This window comes from Lottia gigantea (assembly GCF_000327385.1).
Source record: "Lottia gigantea unplaced genomic scaffold LOTGIsca_2, whole genome shotgun sequence".
NCBI lineage: Eukaryota > Metazoa > Mollusca > Gastropoda > Lottiidae > Lottia > Lottia gigantea.
In genome coordinates this window covers 5,455,240-5,468,601 of record NW_008708400.1, presented here as the reverse complement: position 1 = coordinate 5,468,601, position 13,362 = coordinate 5,455,240, and the positions used below count along the sequence as shown (strand labels likewise).

Genomic DNA, 13,362 nt, shown 5'->3' with positions numbered 1-13,362 from the left:
AATGGATTGATTACTTTCCCTCTCTATGGATTTTGAGGTTTTGTAATAGGGCAGTTCTGATATGTGTCAGATTCCCTATGTAATGATGGTGTATTCTAATCAGAACTAATCATTGGTTATACGATCGTTGGTTCAGATTGTTCTCTTATCAAGTCAATATCTCGAGTTCTTACACGAGGGAGACTATCAGCTGTCATGATGCCTTCCTGTTTTGGAAGAGTTTGGGTAGGCATTATGAAGGTTGGTAATTTCCTTTGTTAAAATCAACAACTCCCACAAATCTTAAGATATTACCTGAAACATTTCCTTGGGAGCTTAGATCTTTTCGAAAAAATGATTTCAAATAACAAAATGATAACAAAATGATTAATGATTAATTTTATGAGATGGGTGAAACCGATCACGATGATTACTTTGATTACAATGATCACAGTGATTGTATTGATTACCGTATTAAACGTATAATGCGTAATGCAGAAGCCTCTTCAGAATATGACAATCTATTCTGAACTATTTTAGGGGATTGTGATTTTGAATCTGATACTTGTGGATGGACAGATGCTGTCGATGATAATTTCAATTGGATGAGAATCAACTCTGGTATCACCAAGTTTGGTCTGAAACCCTCGGGTGATCACACACTAGGACCAAAGAAGAATGGTAGGTGTAATGAAGGTTTTTATATATGCTTAATATGAAAATGTCCTATCCACGCACAATCAAACACCTTTTGATGATTTGCTTCTTATGTTCGTTAAACAACCTGTTACTATTATAGGAACATACATGTACGTTGGACAAGGGTCACCGTCCGGAAAGGGTAATGTTGCTCGTCTTGTATCCCCATCATTATCTGCTACTGGTTCAAAAGGAAAATGTTTCAATTTCTGGTACATCAATTCTGGTTCTTCATTTGGTAAAATCATAGTTTCTCTACAACAGGTACTTACTTTGTGATTACTTTGATTACCATATCAATATTATTACTATTATCTTATTTCTTATAATATGTACCTTCTTTTTGATTACTGTTTTACATTACAATATATTTAGAAATGAAAAAGACAATCATTCCATTACATGTCAACGTTTTATAGGGGAATATGACAACACCAATATGGATTTTGACCTCTGATGATAGTGCTGCTAGCAAGAACTGGCAGAATGGACAAGTTCCTTACCAAAGTGCCGTTGATTACTCTATTGTGATTGAAACCAGTAGAACAGGTGGTACTACCGGCTTTATCACTCTGGATGATGTTACAATCAGGAATAGCAAGTGCTCCAGTAAGTTCCTCTTTTATACTTATACCAAGGCCGAATTCCAGGCCTGTTATAGAACAGCTGCTGTTACATTGAAGCTTTCCAACAGTCTTTATTCTAGCTGCAAGTTATCACTATGTAATTTTCTGATATTAATTTCAGTTACCCCTAATTATGCAGACACTGGATCTACTCTTATGCCATTTAGATCAACAACACCTGGACTAGCTATTACTCCCCCTACTAGTGGTAAGATCTTCTATACTTTTGTAACACCTAGCTCTGTGCAGTACATACATGTACACCCCCCCCCCCTCCCAAAAATAAAGTCTGGCTACGAGCCTGTTTGTTCTTCCATATCTGTGTTCTGTCAATTAAGATTTGAATTTTTAAGAGTTGTATTGACTTAATGTCGCCACTGAAACGTAATGTGCTATTCTGTTACGTTGCTTGTGTTAAACAATTAAAATATTTTCAGCACCGTCAATCTATGACTGTAACTTTGAGAAGGGGTTATGCTCGTGGACACAGAATAAAGATGACGATTTTGATTGGACAAGAAAACATGGAGCGACAACAACAAGTGGTACGGGACCCAGAACAGACCATACTCTAGCTACTGGTAATTAGATTATATTCTAGATTGTATCCCTTGGCTTCAATGGGCGCTGAAGATGATAGCCTTTCTTCATCCCATTCGCTTATAGGTTTTGATCAAATATGGGCCCAAAAACTTAACTTCATTAACTTTGGACGCTATCAAACTAATTACTGAGGTGGGTGTAGATATCAAGCTAGCAAGATGCCATTCTGTGATCTTGTTTGTCAACTTAACTAGTTTTGGGTCATATTCCAGTTTTCAGCTCGTTGACAAAACCGTGGTGGGACATTTTAAACATTTAGTTTTAATAGATTCATTAATATATTCTGTTTTTACTTAAGATCAAGGCTACTATGTCTTCATAGAAACATCAAATCCAAGAAAGTTTGGTGATAATGCTAAACTGGCTAGTAAAACCATATCCACATTCTCTACACCCAAATGTCTCAGCTTCTGGTATCACATGTATGGACCCCACGTTAACACCTTGAACGTTTATGTGAAATCTGGTAATGCATATGGTACTCCTGTATGGACAAAGAAAGGAACCCAAGGCTTTAAATGGAAACAATCGTCTATAGACATTGCAGCCAATGCTTCCTATCAGATAGTGTTCGAAGGCGTCCGAGGAACCAGCTTCCAAGGAGACATTGCTTTAGATGATATATCTGTCACTGACGGTCTTTGCGGTAAGAAAAAAAACATGTCGCCCTCATTAAGTTTAAAATACTGCCAAAACGATCATATTTACGAGCATATCTCGAACAAGATGTAAAGATATAACTGCAATCGTTTCATGTTGTCATCAGAAATAGATAGATAGGTGGTTTACAGAACCAAACTACACAAATCCTATTAAGGCATGGCAATTTGAATCAGACCGATTTCTCTCAGAGCTACCCATAATTAAGTTACTTAAATTATTGTGATATTTATGGAAGGTTAACTTACAAAAACTTTCCTTTGCAGGTTCATTGAGCAGTTGTGGATTTGAAGATAAAACGATCTGTGGCTATCAACAAGATGCTAAAGATAATTTTAACTGGTTTCAGAATTTTGGTAGCACAGGTTCATCATTTACTGGTCCTCCTAATGATCATACCTACGGCACACGAAAAGGTAATTAGTCAATACCTTTACCCCCATGCACTCGCTGTTGTAATAATAGCAGTAATATGATTGTGTTGTCCCTTTAAACATTATGACAAATAACCCATGGCCCTCCAGAATTGGATTAGATAAGAATGCATTTCTTTACTCTTTAGGAAAATATATGTATATTGAGTCATCTAGACCAAGAACGGCCGGGCAGAAAGCAAGACTTATCAGTACCTCACAATATGCCACCAACGGTGCCTGTGTGACATTCTGGTACCATATGTATGGAAGAACCACTGGAAGTCTAAATATCTATGTGCGATCTGGAGATACACTCGGTTCTGCTGTATGGACAATGAAGGGTCAGCAGCAGAATAAATGGTTACAAGCACAGATCACTGTAAAGTCGCCTAGCAGTTGGGAGGTAGGCTTATCTAAAATCACTCATTCTGATGTGTACCAAATTTCATGGTTTGATCCTTCGACTATTAATAGAACTTAACTTCTTGGATTTTTTTTCCGAAATATAATTGACTATATTAATACTTGGCGCCACGTGTTCTGATACTGAAACATTGTCCCATTTCCAGTTAACGTAGTCTGTGTCTTAGCACCTTTTCCAGCATGATCTGAGCTCTTTCATTTGATGCGGTAATAGTAATTTGAAAATGTCATCTGGAATAGTAACCATGTTCTGATTCAGGTGGTATTTGAAGGAGTAATAGGTAATGGCTATCAAGGTGATATAGCAATTGATGATGTTTTAATCACTGACGGAGCATGTCAGCTACCAGGAGACTGTAATTTCGAGAAAGATATGTGTAGCTGGAAGAACACTAGGGCTGGAGACGATTTTGATTGGATAATGGGAGCCGGAAGTACACCTAGCAGATATACTGGTCCTACAACAGATCATACCACAAAATCTACAAATGGTAAAATTACTTCTCTGAACACTAAACTGTCTCGTTCCAAACCTTGGGTATTTGTTCCCTCAAAGGTGGCAGCAAACACGATAGACGGCACCTAAAGAAAACTGTATCAAATATACAACGAGTTTGGGTAGGAAATAAATATCTAGAACATGCGTATTATGGATATTTCAAGATGAAAAAGAATGACCGAGCCAGTTTTACACAGATACCATGACGTTCTCACATATTCCAATTACAGGAGGCTACGTATTCATTGAATCATCAGCACCTCGAGCTCCAGGGCACCTGGCTTGGTTAATTAGCGAACAATTCCAACCATTTAATTCTGGTGTTAAGTGTTTCAATTTCTGGTATAACATGAATGGTAATGGCATTGGTAAGTACTATTCCGGTCTATTGGTATCCAATCTGAAGCGCTGTTACAACCTTGGGTCATGTTGTTGACTATAGGACGACATGCTCGGAAGTGTCGAAAGCATGGCTTTGCTCGTTTACTGGTCTGCGTTTTGGAAACCCTCCTGTTCTTGTTCATACATTAAATTAGTCCGAGACACCAAACTGTAATTGTCACTTTCTGAAGATTCCACTACCACACTCAAATTGATCTTCACAATTTGATTGATACACCAAAACATTGGTCTTACTATTTGATCTCTCTAAACGTAATGACAAGTTGAAATCTCTCGAAAAATTCAATAGTTCTTTTTAACTTGGACTTCACTACAGAATAGCTCGGCTACATTGGCTGAATTAGCATTAGTTTCTGAAATATTTGTATTAAAAGCTATTTATCAAGCACCACTTACTTACAGGAACTCTGAATGTCTATATTGATGATGCTGCTAACACTACTCATACCTTACTGTGGTCACAGACTGGTAAGAAGGGAACAGCGTGGTTAAATGGTCAAACACCTATACCAAGACAGAGTAAAGCTTATATGGTAAGGTTCTAAGATGGGTTATTAGATCTACGATACGTGATACTGCTGTTAACTTTCGTGGAATTTGTTCGATTTTCGTCTTTCCATTGATTCGAGTAACACATCTAAATAACTTTTTATTTTTATTGTAGCTAAGGTTTGAAGCTACTCGTGGACCAACGTATTATGGTGATATAGCTCTAGATGATATCTCAATCACACCATTCAAATGTAATGGTAAGTATTTTCCCTCTTTCTAGATGTTTTTGATGCAGTTCACAGCTGATACTTAACCAAGTATTGACATCCAATACGAATCACTAATCAATTAAGTCAGGTATTGAAGTAGCAACAGTAGTTCATCCCCTGAAAACAAGCTGACCAACATTGACTATCTTTATTGAACTGTGCAATCACATTTTGTCCTTAAATGTTTCAAATGTAAAATTTAAAACTTAATAGACATCTTTATTGAAATACATATATATGAAAATTTATGCTTATTTCAGTGCAACCAGCCGCAGCTGACCCCAAGACGATGACACAACCACCTGTTACAATTGGTTCCACAACTCCAGCACCTTTTGGTAAGTTCTTATTTTTTTTCCTCCAGAAGTTTGGCCATCTTTAGCGTATTTTCTTTTTAAATGATTCACTGTAATGACTACTCTTTTGAAATGGATGTTTTGTGTCTTTCGTGCTCATCAGCGTTTTGAACATGAAAAATTCTTTTCTTACAGTAAAACAATCCCAATTTGATTGTGACTTCGAGAAGGACTTGTGTACTTGGACTCAAGCCAAAGATGATATATTTGATTGGACACGAGCTCAAGGACCAACTGGATCTCGACTAACAGGACCCACCAACGATCACACTAAACAAAATAGTAAGCTATCTATTTCTTTTTCAAGTAATTTATTGTGCATTAAAAAAGTGAATAATATTAGTGTATACGCTGCAAATTCTTACAAATCACCATTTTTTAACACACAAGCGGTGTTTTTTTTTTTTAAAAATGACGCATTCAGAGATGACGTTCTTTATTTTGTATTTAGATCGTTTTTAGTTTTGAAAGCTTTAAATATTTATTATTTTCATTATGAAAAGAATGTATGTGTTTTTTATTGTAGACAATGGGTGGTATATGTTTATTGAAACCTCGGCACCACGTAAAGTTAATGATACGGCTAGACTTGTATCGATGACAGCTCAAGCTAAACAAGCTTACTGCTTACAGTTCTGGTATCATATGTACGGTCCTCATGTCAATCAACTGGGTGTTTATCTCAAGGTAATGTAAAGTTTCCTCTCTGTTATTTGGATTTCAGCAGAGCACAAAAAACTCATCTTTTCGTAACATTGACGCCACTCTGCACTTGGGTTTGTACATGAACGAACGTGCCTCTTTTGCATTTGTATAAACCAATATTGCTACAGAGATTTCGTTATGCAAGTCAAATATAGTATGGCAACTACATCATTTAGCCGTCCCACCTTATCGTCATTGTGTTATTTTTAGATCAATGGAAAGATTGGATCACCAGTATGGAAGAAGGGTAAATCACAGGGTAATAAATGGGTCTTTGCTGAATACCAGATAGCTAACCAATCCAACCAGTTTAACATTGTGTTTGAAGGAGTACGAGGCCCATCTTATCGTGGTGATATAGGTCTTGATGATATTAAGGTACTCACTGGTGCCTGTCCAATACCAGGTAACTTATTTAATTCATTTCTGCAACTAAAAAATCCTTTTTCAGGATAAATAAGCTAAGAAATGTATCTTTGATAGTACTATTTTGGTTTCTGGCCACTAGGAGGAATTAAAAATATAACTATCTAATATGATATGGATTGCTTTCTATTTTTAGATCAGATATCCTGTTCATTTGAGGATCCAAAGATTTGTGGTTGGACTCAAGGAAAGAATGATAAATTTGATTGGACAAGACATAGGGGCAGAACAGGATCTTCTTTTACAGGACCGACTGTTGACCATACCGTTGGCACTTCCAAAGGTAGGTCATTTATTTAGAAAGTAAAATATATATTTACTACTCATACTGATAATGATGCTAATGCTGAGGCTGATGAAAATGCTGTTTATGCTGATACTGCTGATGATAATTATCATGATGCTGATGATACTGAGGTCATCAAGATTCCAACACTCTGCCATTCTGATATTTTTCTTTAAGAATGAGTAAACAGTTTACTCATACTTACGCCGTTTTTGTTTTGTGGTATGTATTTTTCTGATGAGAGTTGTGCTACATTTGATTTCCTATTACGCCATGATTCTTTTAATGTAAGAATCTTGGTGATTGTATCTCAACGCTCTTGAATTATTGGGATTATTGCAGGATATTACATGTATATTGAGACCAGTTCTCAAAGAAATGGTGACTCTGCACATCTGATCAGTCCACAAGTTACGTCTACAGATGTCAAATGTCTCCAGTTCTACTACAACATGTATGGTTTACACATTGGTACCCTGAACGTCTATTTACTAACAAGTCAAGGCAATACGACCGTTTGGTCTAAATCCAAAAATCAGGGTACAGCATGGATTGTGGCTCAAGCAACATTAAATCCAACACAAGCCTACCAGGTACGAAATTTCACTTATGTAATAGATAAGCAACGAAATCTATCTAGGAAAAGTAAGATGACAGGGGTTCTTATGTCTACATCTCAGAGCTTAAAGCACAAAACTTGCATTTTTGAAGCATTAGTTTTGTTTTTCATTAAAGAAAGACATTAAGAAAAGGAGTTTAACGTCTTACTAAGGATCACTTTTGAAAGATAATTGACAGATAAATTCTCTTTTAAGGTTGTTTTTGAAGGTGTTCGAGGAGTGGGTTATAAAGGTGATATAGCAATTGATGATGTTACTGTCAGCAATGGACCATGTTCTCTGCCAGGTATTCCTTGATCAATTTCTTTTAATGATGCAGCTGTATTTTTCGTGCTTCGGTATTTTCAATTATACGATTCTTCAACAACAACTTTCACCTTGAAGCATTTTTCGATGGTTTGTTCATTTTAAAGCATTTGTGCAACCAACAATCGGATGTTTCAGTTTATTTCACTTCATTTTGATTTAAACTTTTCATAATGAAATTATAATATTGCAGGGAATTGTGATTTTGAGAAGAGATTCTGTACATGGACAAACCCTACAGCTGGTGACAACTTCAATTGGATCATAGGTCAAGGGCGAACATCTTCAAGATATACTGGACCCAGTGCAGATCATACCGTGTCTACTTCAACAGGTAGTGACTCTTTTGGTCTATCCACCAAGGTGTTCTAAATCATACATGAGTTAAATGGTTTTCTATGATATAATTGGCTATTATTGTCGACATACTAATTCGCAGTGAAATTGATTTATTGTGAATTTCAGGACACTATGCCTTTATTGAATCTTCCTCACCACGAAAACCTGGAGACAGAGCATGGTTGAAGAGTATGCAGTTCTCAGGATCAAAGGCGCCCAAATGCTTGAGTTTCTGGTTCCATATGTATGGTGTAACAGTAGGGACATTAAACGTAGTATACTTACCAACAGATGGTAGTGCAAACAGTACTATCTGGTCTTTGACAACAGATCATGGCAATTTATGGATTCAAGGACGTGTCAGTATTGCTAGCATCAAACCATACTTTGTAAGTGTTTTAAACTTGTTCAAAATTCAGAAGATTTTACGACTGTGTCATGGTTTGGAGTCAACTTTAATGTTTCGTTTCACCTGGTCTCCACAAACAAAATTTGCATACTTTCCTGGAATTATACTTATGTTCTACTATATCTATTATCTCAATTTTGGAGTTAGATACAATGCTACTGAAGTGGTGCTACGAGGTGTTCTCAGGAACACTGACATCTATTATTGCTGTTGTATCGATTTTTTGTTTCATTTCAGATAATATTTGAAGGAGTACGAGGCAGTGGTTTTAAAGGAGATATTGCTCTAGATGACATCACATTTACTAGCTCCTACTGCACAGGTATTATTTATAACCAGTTTAGATCTCCCGTTGACTCATTATTATTTTACTGCAAATGCTTTAATTGGATAGTTGACTTTAAAATATTGATAGTAATATGAGAGATTATTACAACATGCTTTTCGCAATCAGCAACTTAATTATCAATACTTATTATAGTAACAGCAGGAGCTGTAGCAATTATATAACACAAATTTTTCGATTTTAACTCCAATGTCATCTTAAATAACTAATGGGGTGTGTTATTTTTACAGTTTTACCACAAGATGCTACAGCTGGAGTAGTAACTCTAGTACCAACACCTTCACCAACTCCTACTGTTCCCTCTGGTTAGTCGGCCTTTTTCTTAATTTTATTGGATTTTTTTCACACACTTGAGCACCTGTCATTTTTCATTGACAACACAGTTAATGTACGATTAATATTATCATTTATTACAAGGAGTTTTCTCTCTATGTTGGTGGTGGTTTGAACCTTGAACGTTTCTCATAAAACGAGTTTTTCACTTTGCATTGGCACATCAGTCTGGAGCATTGTTTCTATATTCTTACAAGTATTTAGTACTAATAATATTTTGCTTACTTTTGTAACACATTTGATATTAGACTATAAACCTATTATACATAAACCTTCAGTTCATTTACACAATATAGAATATTTGCTGTTTTCAGTTCCAACACCATATGACTGTAATTTCGACACTGACTTCTGTAAATGGAATCAATCAACCCATGACGATTTTGACTGGTCTCGGGGAAATAGATTTACATCATCTGGTGGAACTGGACCTACTGCAGATCATACTCAAGGAAATAGTAAGGAGTTTTAGTGGTTTTGATATATGATATACGAATATGTGTTTTATATATGGATGAATTAACAAAACGAGGGATGTAAATTAGTCAAGCAACTAGGATAGAGTTTATCACTCTAAAATGCCGTTGAAGACATACAATTTGGTTAGATTCAATTAATAACATAACGGATTATATTCATACCATGTTCATTTCAGGCCAAGGATATTATGCCTTTATAGAGGCATCATATCCTCGAAAAGAGAATGATACAGCCAGGCTTTATTCACTACCAATCGGCTTCACACAAGGTTCATGTATATCCTTCTGGTATCATATGTATGGTCCACACATCAAACAATTATCTCTGTACACCATACCAGTCGATTTCTCAAACAATGGCTCCAAGGTATGGACCCTGACTGGATCACAGAGTAATGCATGGAAACAGGCTCAAGTAGATGTCACCAGCCAGAATCATTTCAGAGTAAGTATAACTACATTTTAGACCTTGGTTATTGTTTAAATCATCATGAAATTAGAGGATTCTTCCAAGGTGTAGGTGATTCGATTGTAAGAGCTTGTTGGACTAGACGGAGAGGTAGTTTACTGAGCAATCAGTTTGGGATCTTCTGTTTTACTATCCACTATCCACTATTCCTGACCATTGTGAAAATTGACTTGTTGAGTACATGGACACCGTATACCCGAGCCCATTGCATCCTTTGCATGTTATATTAACATACATTTATGTTATTTAGATTGTTTTTGAAGCTGTTCGAGGTAATGGATATCTAGGAGATATAGCTATAGATGATATTCATTTTACAAGGACACCGTGTAAAAAAACTACAGGTATATTGTAATCTTTTCGTGTTAACATTATCTTTCAATATACACTGTAAAATGATGGGGAAAGTAACTGGTGCTAAATAGACCTGTCAAAAACTGTTATTCCTTTCGTTGATAGGCCTGTCTAAACGACTATTTTAACTGAATACAATTTTTCAATCTTTTAAAATAGTAGATCATTCACCAACGAACTGAAGTTAGGTTGGGTATTGAATCGATTGATTCTGAACGTGGTTTTTTTGTACTTTTAGTGAGAATGTGTGATTTTGAGGATAATAAAATCTGTGGATTCAAACAACGTACAGATGATAAGTTTGATTGGACGTGGTCAACTGGACGTACTTCAAGTTCTTTCACTGGTCCTGCTAGTGATCATACTTATGGCACTTCCAAGGGTTTGTAGCTTTATCTATTGAAGACGCCGGGTCGTTTCTAATAAGTCTTTTAAATTAAGTAAGATCTTTAGTAAAATTTAGCGCTGTCCATGGATTTTACTCACCAATGTGATTATTCTAACATATCTTCAGGTACCCCTACCCCTTACAATATATGAATTCTTTGTTTTAGGTCATTACATTTATACTGAAGCAAGCAGTCCAAGGAGATCAGGAGATAATGCAAAGATAGAATCTGTACCACTAATTGCTACCAGTGGTCAATGTCTTTCATTCTGGATCCACATGTATGGTAGTAACATGGGAATTCTGAAGCTTTGGCAAAATGATCTTCTTACAAAGAAATCTAAAATTATCTGGACACAGTCAGGAAACCATCCTAACAGATGGATACCCATCTTTCAAACTCTGAAGAGCAACAATAATTTCACAATAATGTTTGAGGGGCAGATTGCTGGCTACAGGAGTGATATGGCAATTGATGATTTAAAACTAAATGAAGGAGGTTGTCCATCAGCAGGTTTGTTCAGTAGCTCTCTGATACTTTAATACAGCTTGTCAAAAATAAAACATTAATAGCATACAACAGGCTAACATATAATATGAGTGCAAAAACACAGATAGAGCTTGGTCGATACACCATTTTCATGTTTTTAATGGCGAATCTAAACAAAATCTTAAATCCTTATTCTTAGTAATTGAAATTATATCTGTATACATTTTAAAGAATTACAATATATATGATAAGCATTATTCAATTTGGTTTCTTATCACTTTCTGTTAAAAGGAATTATTTCTAAATCTATTTATCATATTATTTCTTTCTTTTAAAAGGAAATTGTGATTTTGAGAATGGATTATGTGGTTGGAGCAATCCTTCCGGATCTGCTGATAAATTTGACTGGATAATTGGTAGAGGACAAACCGGAAGCCAATTTACTGGACCAACGTTTGATCATACACAGCAATCAGGGCTAGGTAATAATTATGGCTATTTTATAACGTCTCCCGTATCAACACTCAAGTTGTTGTTCTCACCCCATTTGCTAAGCCGATATAAAAAAATGTCTCACTTGGCAGCTTATTTTTGTTTTATCTTTTTCAAGCATTGAAAGACGCAAAATTCGACTTGTCTCTTTTGCCGCTAAAATCATTGTTCTATACAGAATTCAACAGTGTTGTCAAATATCGATAAAATCTGCCCGTTGGGTGGGCGTGATAATGAGCTGGAAACTTTTATCTATTTCATTCATACGCTAATGCTTTGTCCTTTTCTTGCAGGACACTATATGTTTATTGAAGCTAGTCGTCCACAGAAAAAGGGAGACTTTGCCTATCTTGAAAGTCCTTATATGAACGGAAAGACAGTGGGATGCTTCACCTTCTGGTATCATATGTTGGGAGATGGCATTGGTAGCCTGCAAGTTTACACTGTAGTTGGCTCACAAGTTAACTTTGTATGGCAGATAACTGGCAACCAAAAAGATCAGTGGAACTTTGGAAAAATTCCATTGAAACTTACAAGCATGTTTAAGGTGAGAACAAGACGTAACCCAAGATTATGAGTCATTTAAACCTGTAGTTTTCTTTTCGTATCAGCAATTAATTTCATTAAGAATATTCTAGAAATTCTGACGGTATTCAGATTATAAATATGTAATTTTACTTGGTCAAATGGAAACATGTTCCATGGTGCTGCACGGATTATGGATTTCGTCTGTATAAGTTCCTGTTGATTCTAAATAACATTAGAATGAGACTGATCGCTGGACAATAGGGTTGCTAACATTGAAAAGCAATATTGATTTCCATATATCATATGTACTTCCAGATCAGAATAAGTGGAACCGTTGGAACAAACTATAAAGGAGATATAGCCGTTGATGATTTTGTTATTCAAGCTGATGTCTGTAACTGTGAGTTGAACTTCCTTTCTTGAATGGATATAAACTAACAAACACCTAATGATTATGCTTTGGATGACCCTAATATTCCAATCAACTGATATGTCACTGCTTTCAAGTTCAGATTCCTAACTTTCAGTTCTTGTAATAATTGAGTTTGAGTCGTATAAACGACACGCTTTCTTTACCATGATTTTGGTTTTCAGTACAACCGTCTTCCGCCGATCCCAAGACTCAGACAACGACATCCACCATGCCTACTTCTACAGTTTCACCTTCTCCGACACCAGGTACGAAATCTAATTAACAATACTGAATTAGAGCCCTTGTTCAATTATTTATGTGTTTGATGCCACCAGAATGCTTGCTCAACGATGTTCACACACGTATCTTTTGGATGGTCCATATAGCTTTGTAATGTTTATATGGTGTAATGTTTTACAAATTTGGGATTTTATAGTAATTTGGACGATATTTCATATCAAATCAATTTGGGGTAAGGCTGCAAAAGACATCATTAGCTTAAATTCCAACATTAATTCGAAGAATATCACATTGTTCAGTTTGAATAATATATCTC

General features: G+C 35.9%; 2 protein-coding genes across 2 annotated transcripts in view; both read left to right on the top strand.

The window, feature by feature from the left end:
• Positions 1-3,992, top strand: part of LOTGIDRAFT_152977 (hypothetical protein) — a gene marked incomplete at both ends in the record, with an annotated part of 32,492 nt that extends 28,500 nt beyond the window's left edge. The window contains 9 exons of the mRNA XM_009053462.1: positions 520-660; positions 779-942; positions 1,098-1,287; positions 1,426-1,512; positions 1,742-1,885; positions 2,206-2,553; positions 2,834-2,983; positions 3,130-3,386; positions 3,666-3,992. Coding sequence (XP_009051710.1) covers positions 520-660; positions 779-942; positions 1,098-1,287; positions 1,426-1,512; positions 1,742-1,885; positions 2,206-2,553; positions 2,834-2,983; positions 3,130-3,386; positions 3,666-3,992 — 1,808 coding nt within the window. The remainder of the gene's footprint in view (positions 1-519; positions 661-778; positions 943-1,097; positions 1,288-1,425; positions 1,513-1,741; positions 1,886-2,205; positions 2,554-2,833; positions 2,984-3,129; positions 3,387-3,665) is intronic.
• Positions 3,993-4,107: 115 nt separating this feature from the next.
• The window catches only part of LOTGIDRAFT_228404 (hypothetical protein), a gene marked incomplete at its 5' end in the record, with an annotated part of 54,010 nt that continues 44,755 nt past the window's right edge, over positions 4,108-13,362 (top strand). The window contains 23 exons of the mRNA XM_009053461.1: positions 4,108-4,273; positions 4,710-4,840; positions 4,972-5,056; positions 5,329-5,406; positions 5,560-5,706; positions 5,951-6,111; positions 6,340-6,535; positions 6,692-6,838; positions 7,184-7,434; positions 7,657-7,747; positions 7,961-8,101; positions 8,233-8,495; positions 8,753-8,837; positions 9,092-9,166; positions 9,509-9,652; positions 9,850-10,118; positions 10,393-10,486; positions 10,735-10,878; positions 11,051-11,398; positions 11,713-11,856; positions 12,160-12,413; positions 12,710-12,794; positions 12,989-13,072. Coding sequence (XP_009051709.1) covers positions 4,108-4,273; positions 4,710-4,840; positions 4,972-5,056; positions 5,329-5,406; positions 5,560-5,706; positions 5,951-6,111; positions 6,340-6,535; positions 6,692-6,838; positions 7,184-7,434; positions 7,657-7,747; positions 7,961-8,101; positions 8,233-8,495; positions 8,753-8,837; positions 9,092-9,166; positions 9,509-9,652; positions 9,850-10,118; positions 10,393-10,486; positions 10,735-10,878; positions 11,051-11,398; positions 11,713-11,856; positions 12,160-12,413; positions 12,710-12,794; positions 12,989-13,072 — 3,583 coding nt within the window. The remainder of the gene's footprint in view (positions 4,274-4,709; positions 4,841-4,971; positions 5,057-5,328; positions 5,407-5,559; positions 5,707-5,950; positions 6,112-6,339; positions 6,536-6,691; positions 6,839-7,183; positions 7,435-7,656; positions 7,748-7,960; positions 8,102-8,232; positions 8,496-8,752; positions 8,838-9,091; positions 9,167-9,508; positions 9,653-9,849; positions 10,119-10,392; positions 10,487-10,734; positions 10,879-11,050; positions 11,399-11,712; positions 11,857-12,159; positions 12,414-12,709; positions 12,795-12,988; positions 13,073-13,362) is intronic.